The sequence below is a fragment of the Drosophila tropicalis genome, unplaced genomic scaffold (assembly GCF_018151085.1).
Source record: "Drosophila tropicalis isolate 14030-0801.00 unplaced genomic scaffold, ASM1815108v1 contig_859, whole genome shotgun sequence".
Classification (NCBI taxonomy): domain Eukaryota; kingdom Metazoa; phylum Arthropoda; class Insecta; order Diptera; family Drosophilidae; genus Drosophila; species Drosophila tropicalis.
In genome coordinates this window covers 1,275,944-1,288,858 of record NW_027173353.1, presented here as the reverse complement: position 1 = coordinate 1,288,858, position 12,915 = coordinate 1,275,944, and the positions used below count along the sequence as shown (strand labels likewise).

The window sequence follows — 12,915 nt, the reverse complement described above, 5'->3', positions numbered from 1 at the left end:
GTACCCAAACTTATGGCAGGACCTTTAATGTGATTATTAGGACGACTTTCCGACTATCCACCAAGAATGTTATAAATAATTATTTAATTAGTATTTAGGAATATTTTTAAGAGAATTAAACTTGCACAAGGCCAAAGAACACGTTTAATGAATGTTGGAAAAGGAGAAGGACCAATTCAATGTTGCACAGTGCGTATGATCGATAAAACTTTCTTGCTTATATGTATAAAATTTTTAAACCGTTCTTCTCTTGGAAAAGTTGACAATTAGCAAGTTTTTCATTAGAAAAGATTAAAGAAGGCAATGCAGTTGGAATTTATAATATAATTTTTATTAGGTTTTTCATTTTTATATAATCGTTCTTAAATGTGTAATGTGTAATTCATTTATTTTTTTGGATGCTTTGGTTTTTTTTTGAGATTTGTTTTTTTTTTCTTTTCTTTATTTTGACTCTTTGTGTAATGTTTTTTGTTTTAATGTGGCATTTGGTTTTATCATTATAACTTCATTTTGATGCGGATCATGCGTCTTTTCAATGATTCTTTGCGATAATGTATATGTGTGTGTGTGTTTATTTGTGTGAGTTACGCACTTGTTGGCTTTAAGTCTGTGTCTATGTCTGTGTATATTTATATATATATGTATATATATATATGTATTCAACAAATTTCACTATAAATACTATTACATACATATATATGCGACAGATGCGCATTATATAACATTACCATTACATTCGATATATGTATATGTGTATATGCACTATACTGTCCCCCAGGATCCGTATCTGGATCAGTATCGCCTACCTACACAGCTTAGCTTCCATCTTATTGTTTGCCGGCCTTAACTCCAAAATGACTACAAAGAGTGTTTCTTTGTTTTCATTTTCTTTTTTTGTTTTTGTTTTGCATTTTTTGTGATTTTTATTTTGAATATATGATCTTAAAGGGGTTATATAGAGCTATGTATCGTATATATATATATATATATATATATATATATATATTATAATGTATGTAGAGAGAGGAGTAACTGTAAATCTGCAAAACAATTCAATGTGTTTGCCTAATTGTACGATTTGTTTTTTTGTTATCATCTTCTTTTTTTATTTGTCTTATTTATTTATTTCATTTTGCTAGTTGAGTTTTTTGTTTGTTCGGTTTTCATGTTGTTAAAATTTAAATGAGCTACTCTTAAGAATTGTTATATTATTTTCACTTTTTTGTTTGTTTGTTGTCTCCGGGATACATTCATTTTGATTTACTTTATCTAACGATTTCACTAGACTCTCTCCCTATATATATATATATGTATATATACATATATGTTTATGTATGCATGTATGTATGTATGAATATATATATCTCCTTATATAGCTTGGTTTTTTCTTTTTGTCTAAGAAACGAAAATGATAATCTGAATCTGAATCTGAATAAATGATGTAAGTAGTTAGTAGTATATCATTTTGGTATTTTTTCTTGGCTATATGTTGTATTCTCCAATGATAAATGAATTAATTTATAAAATCTTTTGCCTTTGCTAATTGATCGTTTTAAAAAACCTTCAATTGATTATAAATTGTAAATAGAGCATAACTAAATATCGTTGATTTTGTTTATCTTCATTCATTTTGTAACTATTTAGTTTTTAACTCTTGCATTTCAATTAATGTGAATTATAAAGAGTTTTTTAACAATCAATCATTGCTCTGATGATTTCTCTATATTTTATGTTTTTTTTTTTTTTTTGGTTTGTTTTACTTTTCTTGGAATTTGTTTGTTTGTTTTGGTTTCTTCTTTGTTTATATGCCTATTTTCGCTTCTTACGAGAAAACGGATCTGGTTGCTAAAATTTGTTTTAAATATTTTGCTAATTATGTATAAGTAAAATTTTGTTTGGTTTTCTTTTTTTTTTTTTTTTTTTTAATTTACGTTATTTCTTAAGAGATTAGTTCTCCCACCGATAGCTCTCCCCGCTCTTACCCACATGACCCATTTGTCATTTTGGTTTTGTGGTTAGAGGCGTGGGGGAGGGCAAAAAGGTTTCAGTTTTTGCACCTACATTATTAATACATATTACATTTGTTGTTACGCCTTTCTTTATTTACATCTACGTTGTTACTCCCTCATAACATTCGAGTTTATTTCTCCATTTTGTCATTATTATTATCACAGTCAAATCATAAAAGATTTTTTAGTACTTTTACTTTTGAATGAGTTTCCATGATTATAGGGGTTTCTTTTGTGTGTGTCTGTGTGTGTGTGTGTGTGTGGGGGGGAGGATATTTGTGTTTTCTATTATTGTTAACGATCCAATGCAATTCAATTCAACTTTACCAATTTCTATATTTAAGTAAAGTTGAGAGTTTGAAAAATTGTTTGGTTTTTGTTTTGTTTTGTTTTTAACTATGCCTAGGAAGGAAGTGCAAAGGAATTTGTTTTATCCTTTTCTTCTGAATAGTGTGTAAGTGTGCTTGCCTTTTTGTTTTTGATTTCTTTTCTTTTTTTTTGGTTTCTTGATGTTAATTTTCATTTCATGCGCCTAAGAAATATTAAGAAATTTTTGACATTTTTCCATATATATATATGTAAATATTGGAATAATTATGTATGTATATATGTATATACTCACTGGTATTGCTCTAGGATGTTTAAATGTAAAAATCGAATCGTTTTCATAATTTTAGGACTAAATATATATGAAAAAAATGTTAACACAAAATCCTACACGTTGGAGCGAAATGTTCTTGTGTCTGGAGTTTCAGCACATTTCATTTTGTATTTTTTTCTTTCTTTTTTTTTTGACTTGGAATCAATTTATTTTTAAGTACACAACGTGAAGGCAACGTATTTTTTTTATTTTTTGTTGTATTTTTTTGTTTTTTATTTGTTGGTTGTTAATTTGGTTTGTATAAGTTTTGTCGCTCTATGCGATTTGTTGTTGCTCTTGTTCTTGTTCTCATTTATTCTCTCATTGGCTAAGGTACTCACGTATGCTACTTTCATATTCTCCTCTAGTATCGGCTATGCGATCCAATATATATATGTATGTATGTATGATTATATGTCTATGTATGTATGTATGATTATATGTCTATGTATGTATGTCAGATGAAAGTATAACAAGTTGAGCAACGAATGAAAAGACATTCGTAATGCCTGGTAGCAAAAAATCTACACAAAAGTTTTGGATTGGTAAAATGAATATATATATATATATATCTATATATAGCAGTTAACTGATCTATTTAAATGAAAACATGGAACTCCATTTGTTTGCTAGTTATTTTCCCCTCACCTAATGCCAAAAAGAAAATTGTGAGGTTTCCTTTAGAGAATTTTCCCTTTAATTGGTTTATTGTAAAATCAACTTGGCTTTGCTTTTTGTTTTTTGTTTTTTTATTTGTTTCGAATTAATATTAATATTAATTTTTGATGTATCACACTAACGACTACTTTTTGTTTATACTTTTTTACTGTATGCACGTATGTATGTATATGTATTCATGTGTGTGAGTGTGTGTGTGTATGTATGTTTATAGAACTATAGTTGAATTCTTCTTTGTAGCCGATTTCCTGTTGATTTATGATTGATGATTTTGTTGTGATATTTGTTGGTGTTTTTGTTGCTTTTCTTGTTGTTGTTGCCAATCCAATACTATGACCAAGAACGAAAGGGTTTATCCCTTATCTATCCTGTCTTCAAAGATCCCATAGGCTTCCCATCAGTTACATACACATATATAGTGTGTGTGTGTGTGTGTTTGTGTAGGTGTGTGTGTGTGTGTATGGTATAAGCATGTTTCATATGCATAATATGTATAGTTAATGCATATTTATTACCTTTAATGATTAATTGTTCTAATAACAGTGTAGGTTCAAGAGCTAAGGGTATACTTTTTGTTTGGGGGGTGGGGGGCGGGGTAGGTGTCAAAGCATAACAAATTATAATTAACGTTTTTCTTTCATTTTGTTTTTATGTATGTATGTAATAATGCATAGTTTAGTTTACTTGGTTTTTGTTTTGTTTTTGCTCTTTTCTTTTGTTTTTTTTGTTTAGTTTTTTTTTTTCGTTTGTTTTACTTTTGTCTTAGCTATGCGATTTGATTGATAAATTGAACTGTTCTTTTTACATATTTGTTGTTATTTATTTTTGTTTGCCATTTTTTGTGTTTTTAATCAAAATTTGAATCTGAATTACATTAAATATGCAGAGTTATGTAATGTTTTATGTATTGTATGCATTGTATGTATGTTTATATATATATATCTAGTTGTTAAAAGATTATCATTTAAATTTGTTTATTAAAGTTTTTATTCATTACATTTGTTTTCGTTTTATATGGTTTTTTTGTTTGTTTGTTTTATATATTTTGTTTACTAATATTAACACTAATAGACTCCGTCGTTGAAATAACTAACAGTTGATTTTATTTATTTATTTTTTTTTTTTTTTTGTGTGTTTGTATTTAGATGCCTTTTGTCTTCACATTTTAACAATTTCAATTGGAAAGGATGATACAAATTGATTGATTGATTGATTTGCTGATTGATTGAAATGAGAAATGTTTTTGTGTGTGTGTGTGTGTGTGTGTAAGTGATTTTGGGGGGGTTTTTATATTTCATGGGTTTTTCGTAAAGCTTATTAACTGATTCTTGGGTAATGCTGCTAAAGCTCGATCGATTCGATCAGTTTACACACAAAAAAACAATTCAAAATTTATCTATAATAATTTGCATATTTTTTACAGCAAATAACAAAACGCATTTAATTAATTAATCCAAAACAAGCATAAACACTCCTGGAAATTGGCTAATTAATGCCCCTCCCCCTTCGATCAGCTAAAAACATATACATATACATATATATATATTTGTTTTTTATTGTCCCCTAAATAGAGCAGAGGGTAACACGGACAAGGATTCGTTTTCTTCATCTTCTTCTTTTTTTGTTTTTGTGAATGAATCGAGAAATTGATTTAGTTTTCTTCCTCTACGCATATTTTTTTTGTTTCGTTTTGCCTAAAAGAACAAATTAATTATTTAATAATTAATTTCAACTTGCTTCTTTATATAAATATATGTATATATGTGCGTGTGTGTGTGTGTTCATATATACATATATGTACATATATATTTTGCTTGGATTTTAATTACACTTCTTTTTGTTTTGCTTTAAATATTTTCATTTAGCATTTTGTTTTTGTTAAATACATATCACAGATCCAGTACAAATATAAATATATATGAATATATATATATATATATTTGTGGTTTATTTTTATTTCTTCGTCCTCTTCTTCCTATCCTTTCTACCATAAGTTTTTTCTTTATTGTAATATCTCATATATTTAAGAAAAAAAATAATAATAATAAACAAAAAACTCAAACATTAAACATAACTCAATGAGCACGCTTGATATCTTGATATTTAGTACGAATATGAATGTATATATATGTGTCTGTGTGTGTGGGTATGCATATGTATGTGAGTGTGGGTGTGGCTGTTAGAGGAGACTGTTTGACTGACTGACTGACTGTTCGTTCTTTCGTTGTTGCTCTTGACCAATTGTTGTGACTTGAGGTTGATGGGGCAAATGAAATGTGCGGGGAAAGAGATTTTTATTTAGAAGGGGAAGGGGAGCTGTAGCTGTGTTTTATGCTTGTTGTGAATTTTGGTTGTTTTTTTTATTATAGTTTATTTAACTAGTTTTTTTTTTTGTTGTTTTTGTTATTAGACGGTCTATTGGCTTGCATTTTTTCTGGATTTGTTGGTTGGTTTTTCTGTACGCCCCAATTTCGATTTATCTTCCTTTCTTTTTGTTGTTGTTGTGATCCGAAAAGTTAAACAAATTGCATTCTAATGAAAGAATCAAATTGATGAACAATTAACAAAACAAAATAAAACACTAACATCATCTTTACCATTAGCATATACATTTATCATTTTATCAATTTTCTCTTCCTTATATGATGTTAATGCATATTTCAAGGCACAACTAGCATTTACAACTTGTGTTCATTCAAAAATTTCTTTCATTTTTTATCGTTTCATATTTCTTTTTTTTTTTTCTATGTTCAACAGTTTTTTTTAGTTTGTTACAATTGTGGTTTGTTTTTTTTTTTTTATGTGGCGTACATTTAATATTATAATATTTTCTTGATTTCTTTTTTTAATATATATTTTTTTTATATGTATGTATGTTGTATGTATATATATATTATATAAATATTGCACAATTAAGAAGAAAAAAATATGTAATTAACAAAAGAAAATATATATATGTATATATGTATATGAAAATTAGAACAAGTGTTGAACTTAATTTAAATTTATTCTTAACTAAGATCGATTATAGAAGGAATTTGTCCTTCCTGTTGAATTTTGGATGAGCGTTTTCAGTGAAATTGAATTTGATTTGATTTGACTGACTGGCGGCTGACTGACTGAGTTTGATTTTTGTTGATTTTCGACATGATAATGTTGCTTGAAGTTTATTTATTGAACGCTTTTTTTTTTTGGTGGTGGTTAGATATTGGTTGGTGTTGGTGGTGGTGGGGTGCTGCGTGCTAGTGGTGGTGCGGTATGAGTGAGTGGATTTGAAGGTTTTTCAGAAATTAAACACATTTAGACTTTGTTCTTTTGTTGTTTTTGTTTTGTCACATTTATGTTTTTATTGAAATTTTATATTTTTTGTTTTTATTTCATTTGATGTTTTTCATTTTTAAACTAAAATAATGTGTATAGTGTGTTGTTTAAGGAATAAAGTAAAGGAGGATTTTCTTTTGTTTTTCCATTAAAAGTAAGGCATTTGGCTGTATGAGTGGGTCTCTCTGTGTGTGTGTGTGTGTGTGTGTGTGTGTGTGTAAATAGGTGCATGGGTGTGTTGTCATCTCAAGTGTGATGTTAAATTAAATTTGTCTTTTTACTGCATTCTTCTCTTTTATACATAGATACATTGATATATGGTCGAAATGAAAGGTTTTTTTGGAATAGTTTGTTGATTTTTTTCGTTTTTCTTTATATATATACGTACATATATAGTTAATTCTTAAAATTAAAACAATGCGGAGAACAATGAAACTCGAGGGTTGCAAAACGGGAAAAGGAAAAATTTTAAGAAAATCCTAGGTGATAATGTATAGGAAACCATTTACGGTCAACTGAACATATGAAAATGTGATGCATCAAAATGAAAGATAGAGAAATGGCAAAAAATAAACTTATAATTAATTTTATATATATGAATGTATGTATGTATCTCTGGGAAAAATAACAAAGTGTGCTAAAAACAATATATATACACACATTTAAAACAGAAGGTAAAAACAATTTATATGTATGCAAACATCTATGCGTGTATGTATGTGTATGTGTAATATAAACAAGAAGATAAGATGAAACAAATCATTTGTAAAAGGGCATATAAGACAGCATAGGTTGTCCTAAACCAACTGGCAACTAAGAAAATCGCAAAATTGTTGAAAGAAAAAGTGTGGAAATCGGGTACAAGGATGGGAGAAATAAACAATAGGTTTAGAAATATTAACAAAACGGAGGAGTAGAGCACAAAATCCAAATCAAAATCAATAAAAAAAAAAAAGAGACTCACGTGCGCGCGCAACACATTAACACCACTTTTTGTTTTGTTTCTTTTGTTTTCTCAGGATCGATCGCAAATTATAAAACTAAACAACATTATCATGTCCATGATCAACATATCAATAAAGTATACAATAATAATAATAATAATAATAATGGTTATATCAAGTAGTCAGTGGGAGAAATTATCTTCAGCATCATCGTCAGCATCATAAAACAAATTATATATATTTTGTATGGTACATTTGTATGTGTAAACAGCAATAAGCATAAGACAAGGGGGCAAAACAACAGAAAACAGGTGAATAGGAAACGGTTTGGGTTAGAATAACCGAAATGAAAAACATGAACGCATAAAAAAACAGGTGTGTGTGTGTGTGTGATTCAAAGGATATCTTTTTTTTCGCAAATCCTGAATACACATTTCTTAACAGTTTTGAAAGATTTTTGGTTTTGTTGTTAACCAAAGGCATAACAAAGTTTTTCAAGTTATTTACAAATTAGAAAATATTTTTATGCAAATTTTTAAATTGAAATTTTTTAACATTAGAACAATTATTTATTTAACATTTTGATCACTAGCCTGCCAGCGTTCGATTACTTTTTATTTAAATTAGTTATTTTTTCTTTTCATATATGTTTCATGTGTGTGTGTGTGTGTGTGAGTTTGTGTAGTAAAATATTTACCTTATTTAAAATGGAAATTCACCTGAAGTTTTCACTGAAAACGCTCAATTGGTTTTTTTTACAGAATAACGTAACTTTTTTTGAGGGGGGTTGCATTTTTTTTTTTTAGCTCAACATAAGGCCAAATTTTTCCGAAATTTCTTTGTGTGTGTGTATTAGATTGTTATTAAGTGTACAGGTTTTATAAACAGGACTCAACAATTAGTATATATAGAAACACATGCCTTTAATCTATATAATCTACACACACATGTATTTATATATGTATATATATAGCTATATATAGGGGCTATATGTATCTTGTGTGTATGTGGTAAGAAAAGAAAATCAAAACACGCAACAAAAAAAAAAAAATTCAAAACAAAAAATGAAACAAAAACTTGAAACAGAAAACAATTTGCTGTCGTTTCTTCTCTTTGCTAAGCTTTTACTTTTGTTTGTTCTATCTATTATAACTAGCAATAACTTGATTAAATTTAAGTAAATGTTCATTATTAAATTTTCTGTTTTTGTTTTGTTTAGAGCGTGGCAAACAAATGCAACAATGTTTAGGTGTGTGTGTGTGTAAGAAAGTTGTAGTTACATAGTAGTTAATTATTTGAATCCCTCTGCTTGGCATTTTCTTTTAAAGCAAATTATCATTCATTATACTCTGTGTGTTTCTCTTCTTTTTGTTTAGTTTTTAGTTTGTGTTTCATTTTTGTTATTATTATTAAACATTTTTGCTTTACTCTTCTTCTTCTTCTTAATCAATGAACTACTATTGTGTGTTTTTATTTGTCAACGTGTTTAGTTTTTCTTTTATCTAGAATTTTTTTTTTTTGACTTTTTTCTTAGTTTATTTCGAACAAATTTGTAGACGAAAAACGTTAAAATGTGTTTGTGTGGGTGTGTGTTTTTAAAGAGGGTGAAAGTGTTTGAGGGGAGGGTAGTTTTTGTTTTTCGTTTTTTTTTTGTTTGTTTTATTTTGAGGGAAAGAGATTTGTTTGGTTGTTTTGTTGTTGGCTTTGCTTAGCTGCTGCTGCTTGCTTTGCTTCTTTGCTTGATCAGAATTTATATATATTTTATATTATATATATTATTATTATGCATCATCATTGTTGTTGTTGTTGTTGTATTATATTAAATGTGTTATATATCATGGATATATTTATGATCATTATTATGATTATTATTATTAATTCACAACAGTGGTTAATGGAATTTGTCGCGCCCTCTTTGTCTCCTCCTCGTTGATTTTCTGTTCAATTAGACATTGCGCCTTGGCAATGGCACTCGGGTGACCAGTTATGGTTACAATGCGATTTCTAGTGCCAGGTGCGAAAATGCCCTTTTTCGAAATTTGCACATTTGCGCCAGAAACATGTTGAATTTCAACTAAACTACGACCATTTGGACCTGGAATATTTGCATCAGATTTATGTTAAATAAATTTCACATACATATGTAAATAAGTATATAAATTTTGGGGGGGAAATGCATATATGTAAAATTATATATAGTCGTGTGTGTGTGTGTGTGTGTGCGGGTCTAGACAACAAAAACAAAACTTACGAGGCGTCTATATGGTTAAAGCCAAACAAAAAAAAAAAAAAACATCAGAAATCAATAGCCATTTAAATGAAACTCTGCTATATGTATATATGTTTTTGTATGTACTTATCTACATCGATATATAATGTGTTATATATGTATATAAAGAAATGTGAAGGTTGTGTTAGAAGCAGCATATGCGTAAATATATAAAACGCCTTAAACTTAAACGACCTAAAAACTGTGACACTGAGGTAAACATATAACTCCGCAATAAATCCAACAAAAAAATTAATCCCTACATAATATATACAAACACAGAGGGAGCAGGGGGGCCATGGGCGGGGGCGGAGCGGGGGTAATCTAGAATTTATATCCCTGATTGTTGTCCCACATTTAAAATTGTGATGTTATGCAAATGATTTCTTTAAAATATTAAATGCAGGGTTTTTTTTTTTTTTTTTTGTAAATATCATCAAAAGGGGAAATATCAAATGAATCTTTATAATATCTATATATATAGAGCTATATAATTTTTTCGTTCTCTCTGTGCATTGTATAAGTAGGATTTAATATGTAAAGGTAACCCAAGAATTGCACTAGCCGTCTGGACTGGATATATAATGTAACTATACATATGTATCCCTAAATATATGTCCAGTTTTTCATAATATAAGGAAAGAAAATTCGTTAAACATAAAAAAAATAATGAAAATGTCGGTATGTGTGTGTGTGTATGTTATTAAAACTTAATGCTAACAAAAAATCCTATTACTAATTTCCCGCGGTACTAATTGGAAAAACAACAAAACAAACACATAAATAAAACAGCAATTCTTAAGCTGTTTTGAGCGAACTTTCATCTTGGAGTATAGTGTTAACACAGGGGAATGAACAAACTGAAGTACAGTAAAGTAATTGTAATAGTTCTAGAAAGTGTGCATGGATTTTCAATGAGAGACTGAGACTTGTGTGGGGGCAAGAATTTGACTAGAAATTTCGCTACAGGGAAACTCTTAATTGAGAGAACTACACTGATAACTGGTTATAGATGAAAGAGAGGACGATTGGAGGATTGGTAGAGTGTGGGTGGTGGAATGCTACTTAGGGGAAAACACCCTGGAATGCTAGGGAGAGATTGATTTATGACTTCAAATGGAATGTCTAAGCGCAGAGTATGTCACAAATGAAACTAGATATAAGATAACTGAATTCGTCTGATTCTGCTGTGCTGGGGAGAGAAAGTTGCGGTGTTGTTGTTGGTTATTGTTGGTTTTGTTTTCTTTTTTTTTTTTTTGGGTTTTTTGTTTTTTGTTTTTTTTTTTGCTCAGTTTTTTTAGTAGGGAGGATAATAATATGGTCGCGCACCTAGAACTGCGCCGATGATCACTTCAGGCACCTCAACGCATTTTGAATCCTTGGCACCTAGATCTCCTGGTGTTGGGCTTTTGCTAAGACCGCCCAGTTGCGCAGTTGTGGCCGTGCCAGTGGCTGCCGTTAGGCCAAAGCTATTGTTATTCAGGGAGACGGGCGTGGCGGCCGATGCAGCCGCCGAGGCTGTGCCCAAATGTCGGAATGGATCGAATTGAACAGCAGCCGCTTCCAATTGTGACTGTGTTGGCCGACCGGCTGCTGCTGCAGCAGCTGCCGCGGCAGCGTATTGCTCCAAATTGACCTGGCCAACAGCACCGAACACATTGCCAGCGGTGGCCGCTGTTGCAGCGGCAGCTGTCTGCTGTTCCAGCGTCGTTACGCCCAAATAATTGCCCAGTGTGGTGTGTGCACCATTGGCATGTGGCACGCCAACGCCAATTCCAAGGACTCCATACTTGGCCAGAACACCCAAAGCGGCGCAGACTTCATTGGTGGCGGACTCTGAATATCCAGATCCGCGCATGGCAACCTAAAAGAAGCCCAACAAATGAAATGTTACATAAGTTGAAGTAATAAAGAATCAAATTACTTTACCTTAATATGCTCGAGCAACTGTGTGGCAACTGCTAGATTGGGCGCCGGATTCGGGGCACCCAGATTGAGGGACAAATTGATGCCAGTACCATTGACTAGGACACTGGATGCGGAGCCAGCGCCTCCAATCGATGTACCCAGCGTGGAGTTAAGCGAGGCATTTAACGAGGCTGTGCTCGAATTGATGGCATTCTGATTGGTGGCATAGGGTGAACCGGTTGGATTGAAATTGGCTACCGGCCCACTAACATCGGCATATGAGACGTTTAAGCAGGTGCCCGATTGTGGATCTTCCACAATCTTTGACAGAATCATTTTGCAGGCATTTTTATTGTTCTCCTTGTCGCCAATGATTGTGATGCAACGCTCCTGCAGCGAGACATCCTTGGGCTTTTGCGAGATCTGCACATAGGAGCCGCTCTCTTCCTTGATCTGTTTAATAAAGGCACCGCCCTTGCCGATGATCATGCCGGCCGTGGAATTGGGCACCAAGATTTTCACTTGCTTATCCCGCTCCTGTGTCTGTTTGGACTCGGCATCAATGATCTTAGTAGTTAGATCTGGCTTTTCGCGTATTTTATCCATGATAAAGTCCAGCACGGTCATGATGCCTTCCGTGGAGCCAGTGATCAGGCAAACACGCTCAGTAGTGCCTGTCAGGGATTAAAACTTTAGTTTTACGACCAAAACATGGTAATTGCAAACATTCTCTCTCACCTGGATAAAAGTCATGGGACTTGGACATCTTAACCCTAGCACCTGTATCCTTTTGCAGAGAGGCGATCGTCTCGCCACCTTTGCCAATGATGGCCCCAGAGGCCACCGCCGGCACCAGAATCTTCATGTGATACGTAGAATCGCCTGCAATGCATTGAGAAATGAAACGAGTTCACAGAGCAACCAAACGATTAGTTATCATATGGATTTTTAATAGTCATTCAGTAATTGGATTTAGTTTCGTTTTAGTCTTTAAAATTGGTGGTTAGTTTTTTCTTCTTTCTATTGGGTTTTTCTTTTATATATATATTTTTTTTTTTTTTTTGCTTTTTGTTAGTTAGGTTACAAATTAAAAATAATAACAGCGACGAGAGAAAGAGCGTTTATTCTTGATGAATAATTGTGTTG

General features: G+C 31.3%; 1 protein-coding gene across 9 annotated transcripts in view; it reads right to left on the bottom strand.

Annotated features, from left to right (window-relative positions):
- Positions 1-1,609: 1,609 nt before the first annotated feature.
- Positions 1,610-12,915, bottom strand: part of ps (RNA-binding protein Nova-1-like protein passilla) — a 43,594-nt gene continuing 32,288 nt past the window's right edge. For all 9 annotated transcript variants that reach the window (XM_068296737.1, XM_068296729.1, XM_068296732.1 and 6 more), the window contains 4 exons: positions 12,508-12,651; positions 11,791-12,443; positions 11,191-11,725; positions 1,610-9,687 (listed from right to left, as the gene is read on the bottom strand). In XM_068296737.1, coding sequence (XP_068152838.1) covers positions 9,467-9,687; positions 11,191-11,725; positions 11,791-12,443; positions 12,508-12,651 — 1,553 coding nt within the window. In that variant the 3' untranslated portion in view covers positions 1,610-9,466. The remainder of the gene's footprint in view (positions 9,688-11,190; positions 11,726-11,790; positions 12,444-12,507; positions 12,652-12,915) is intronic.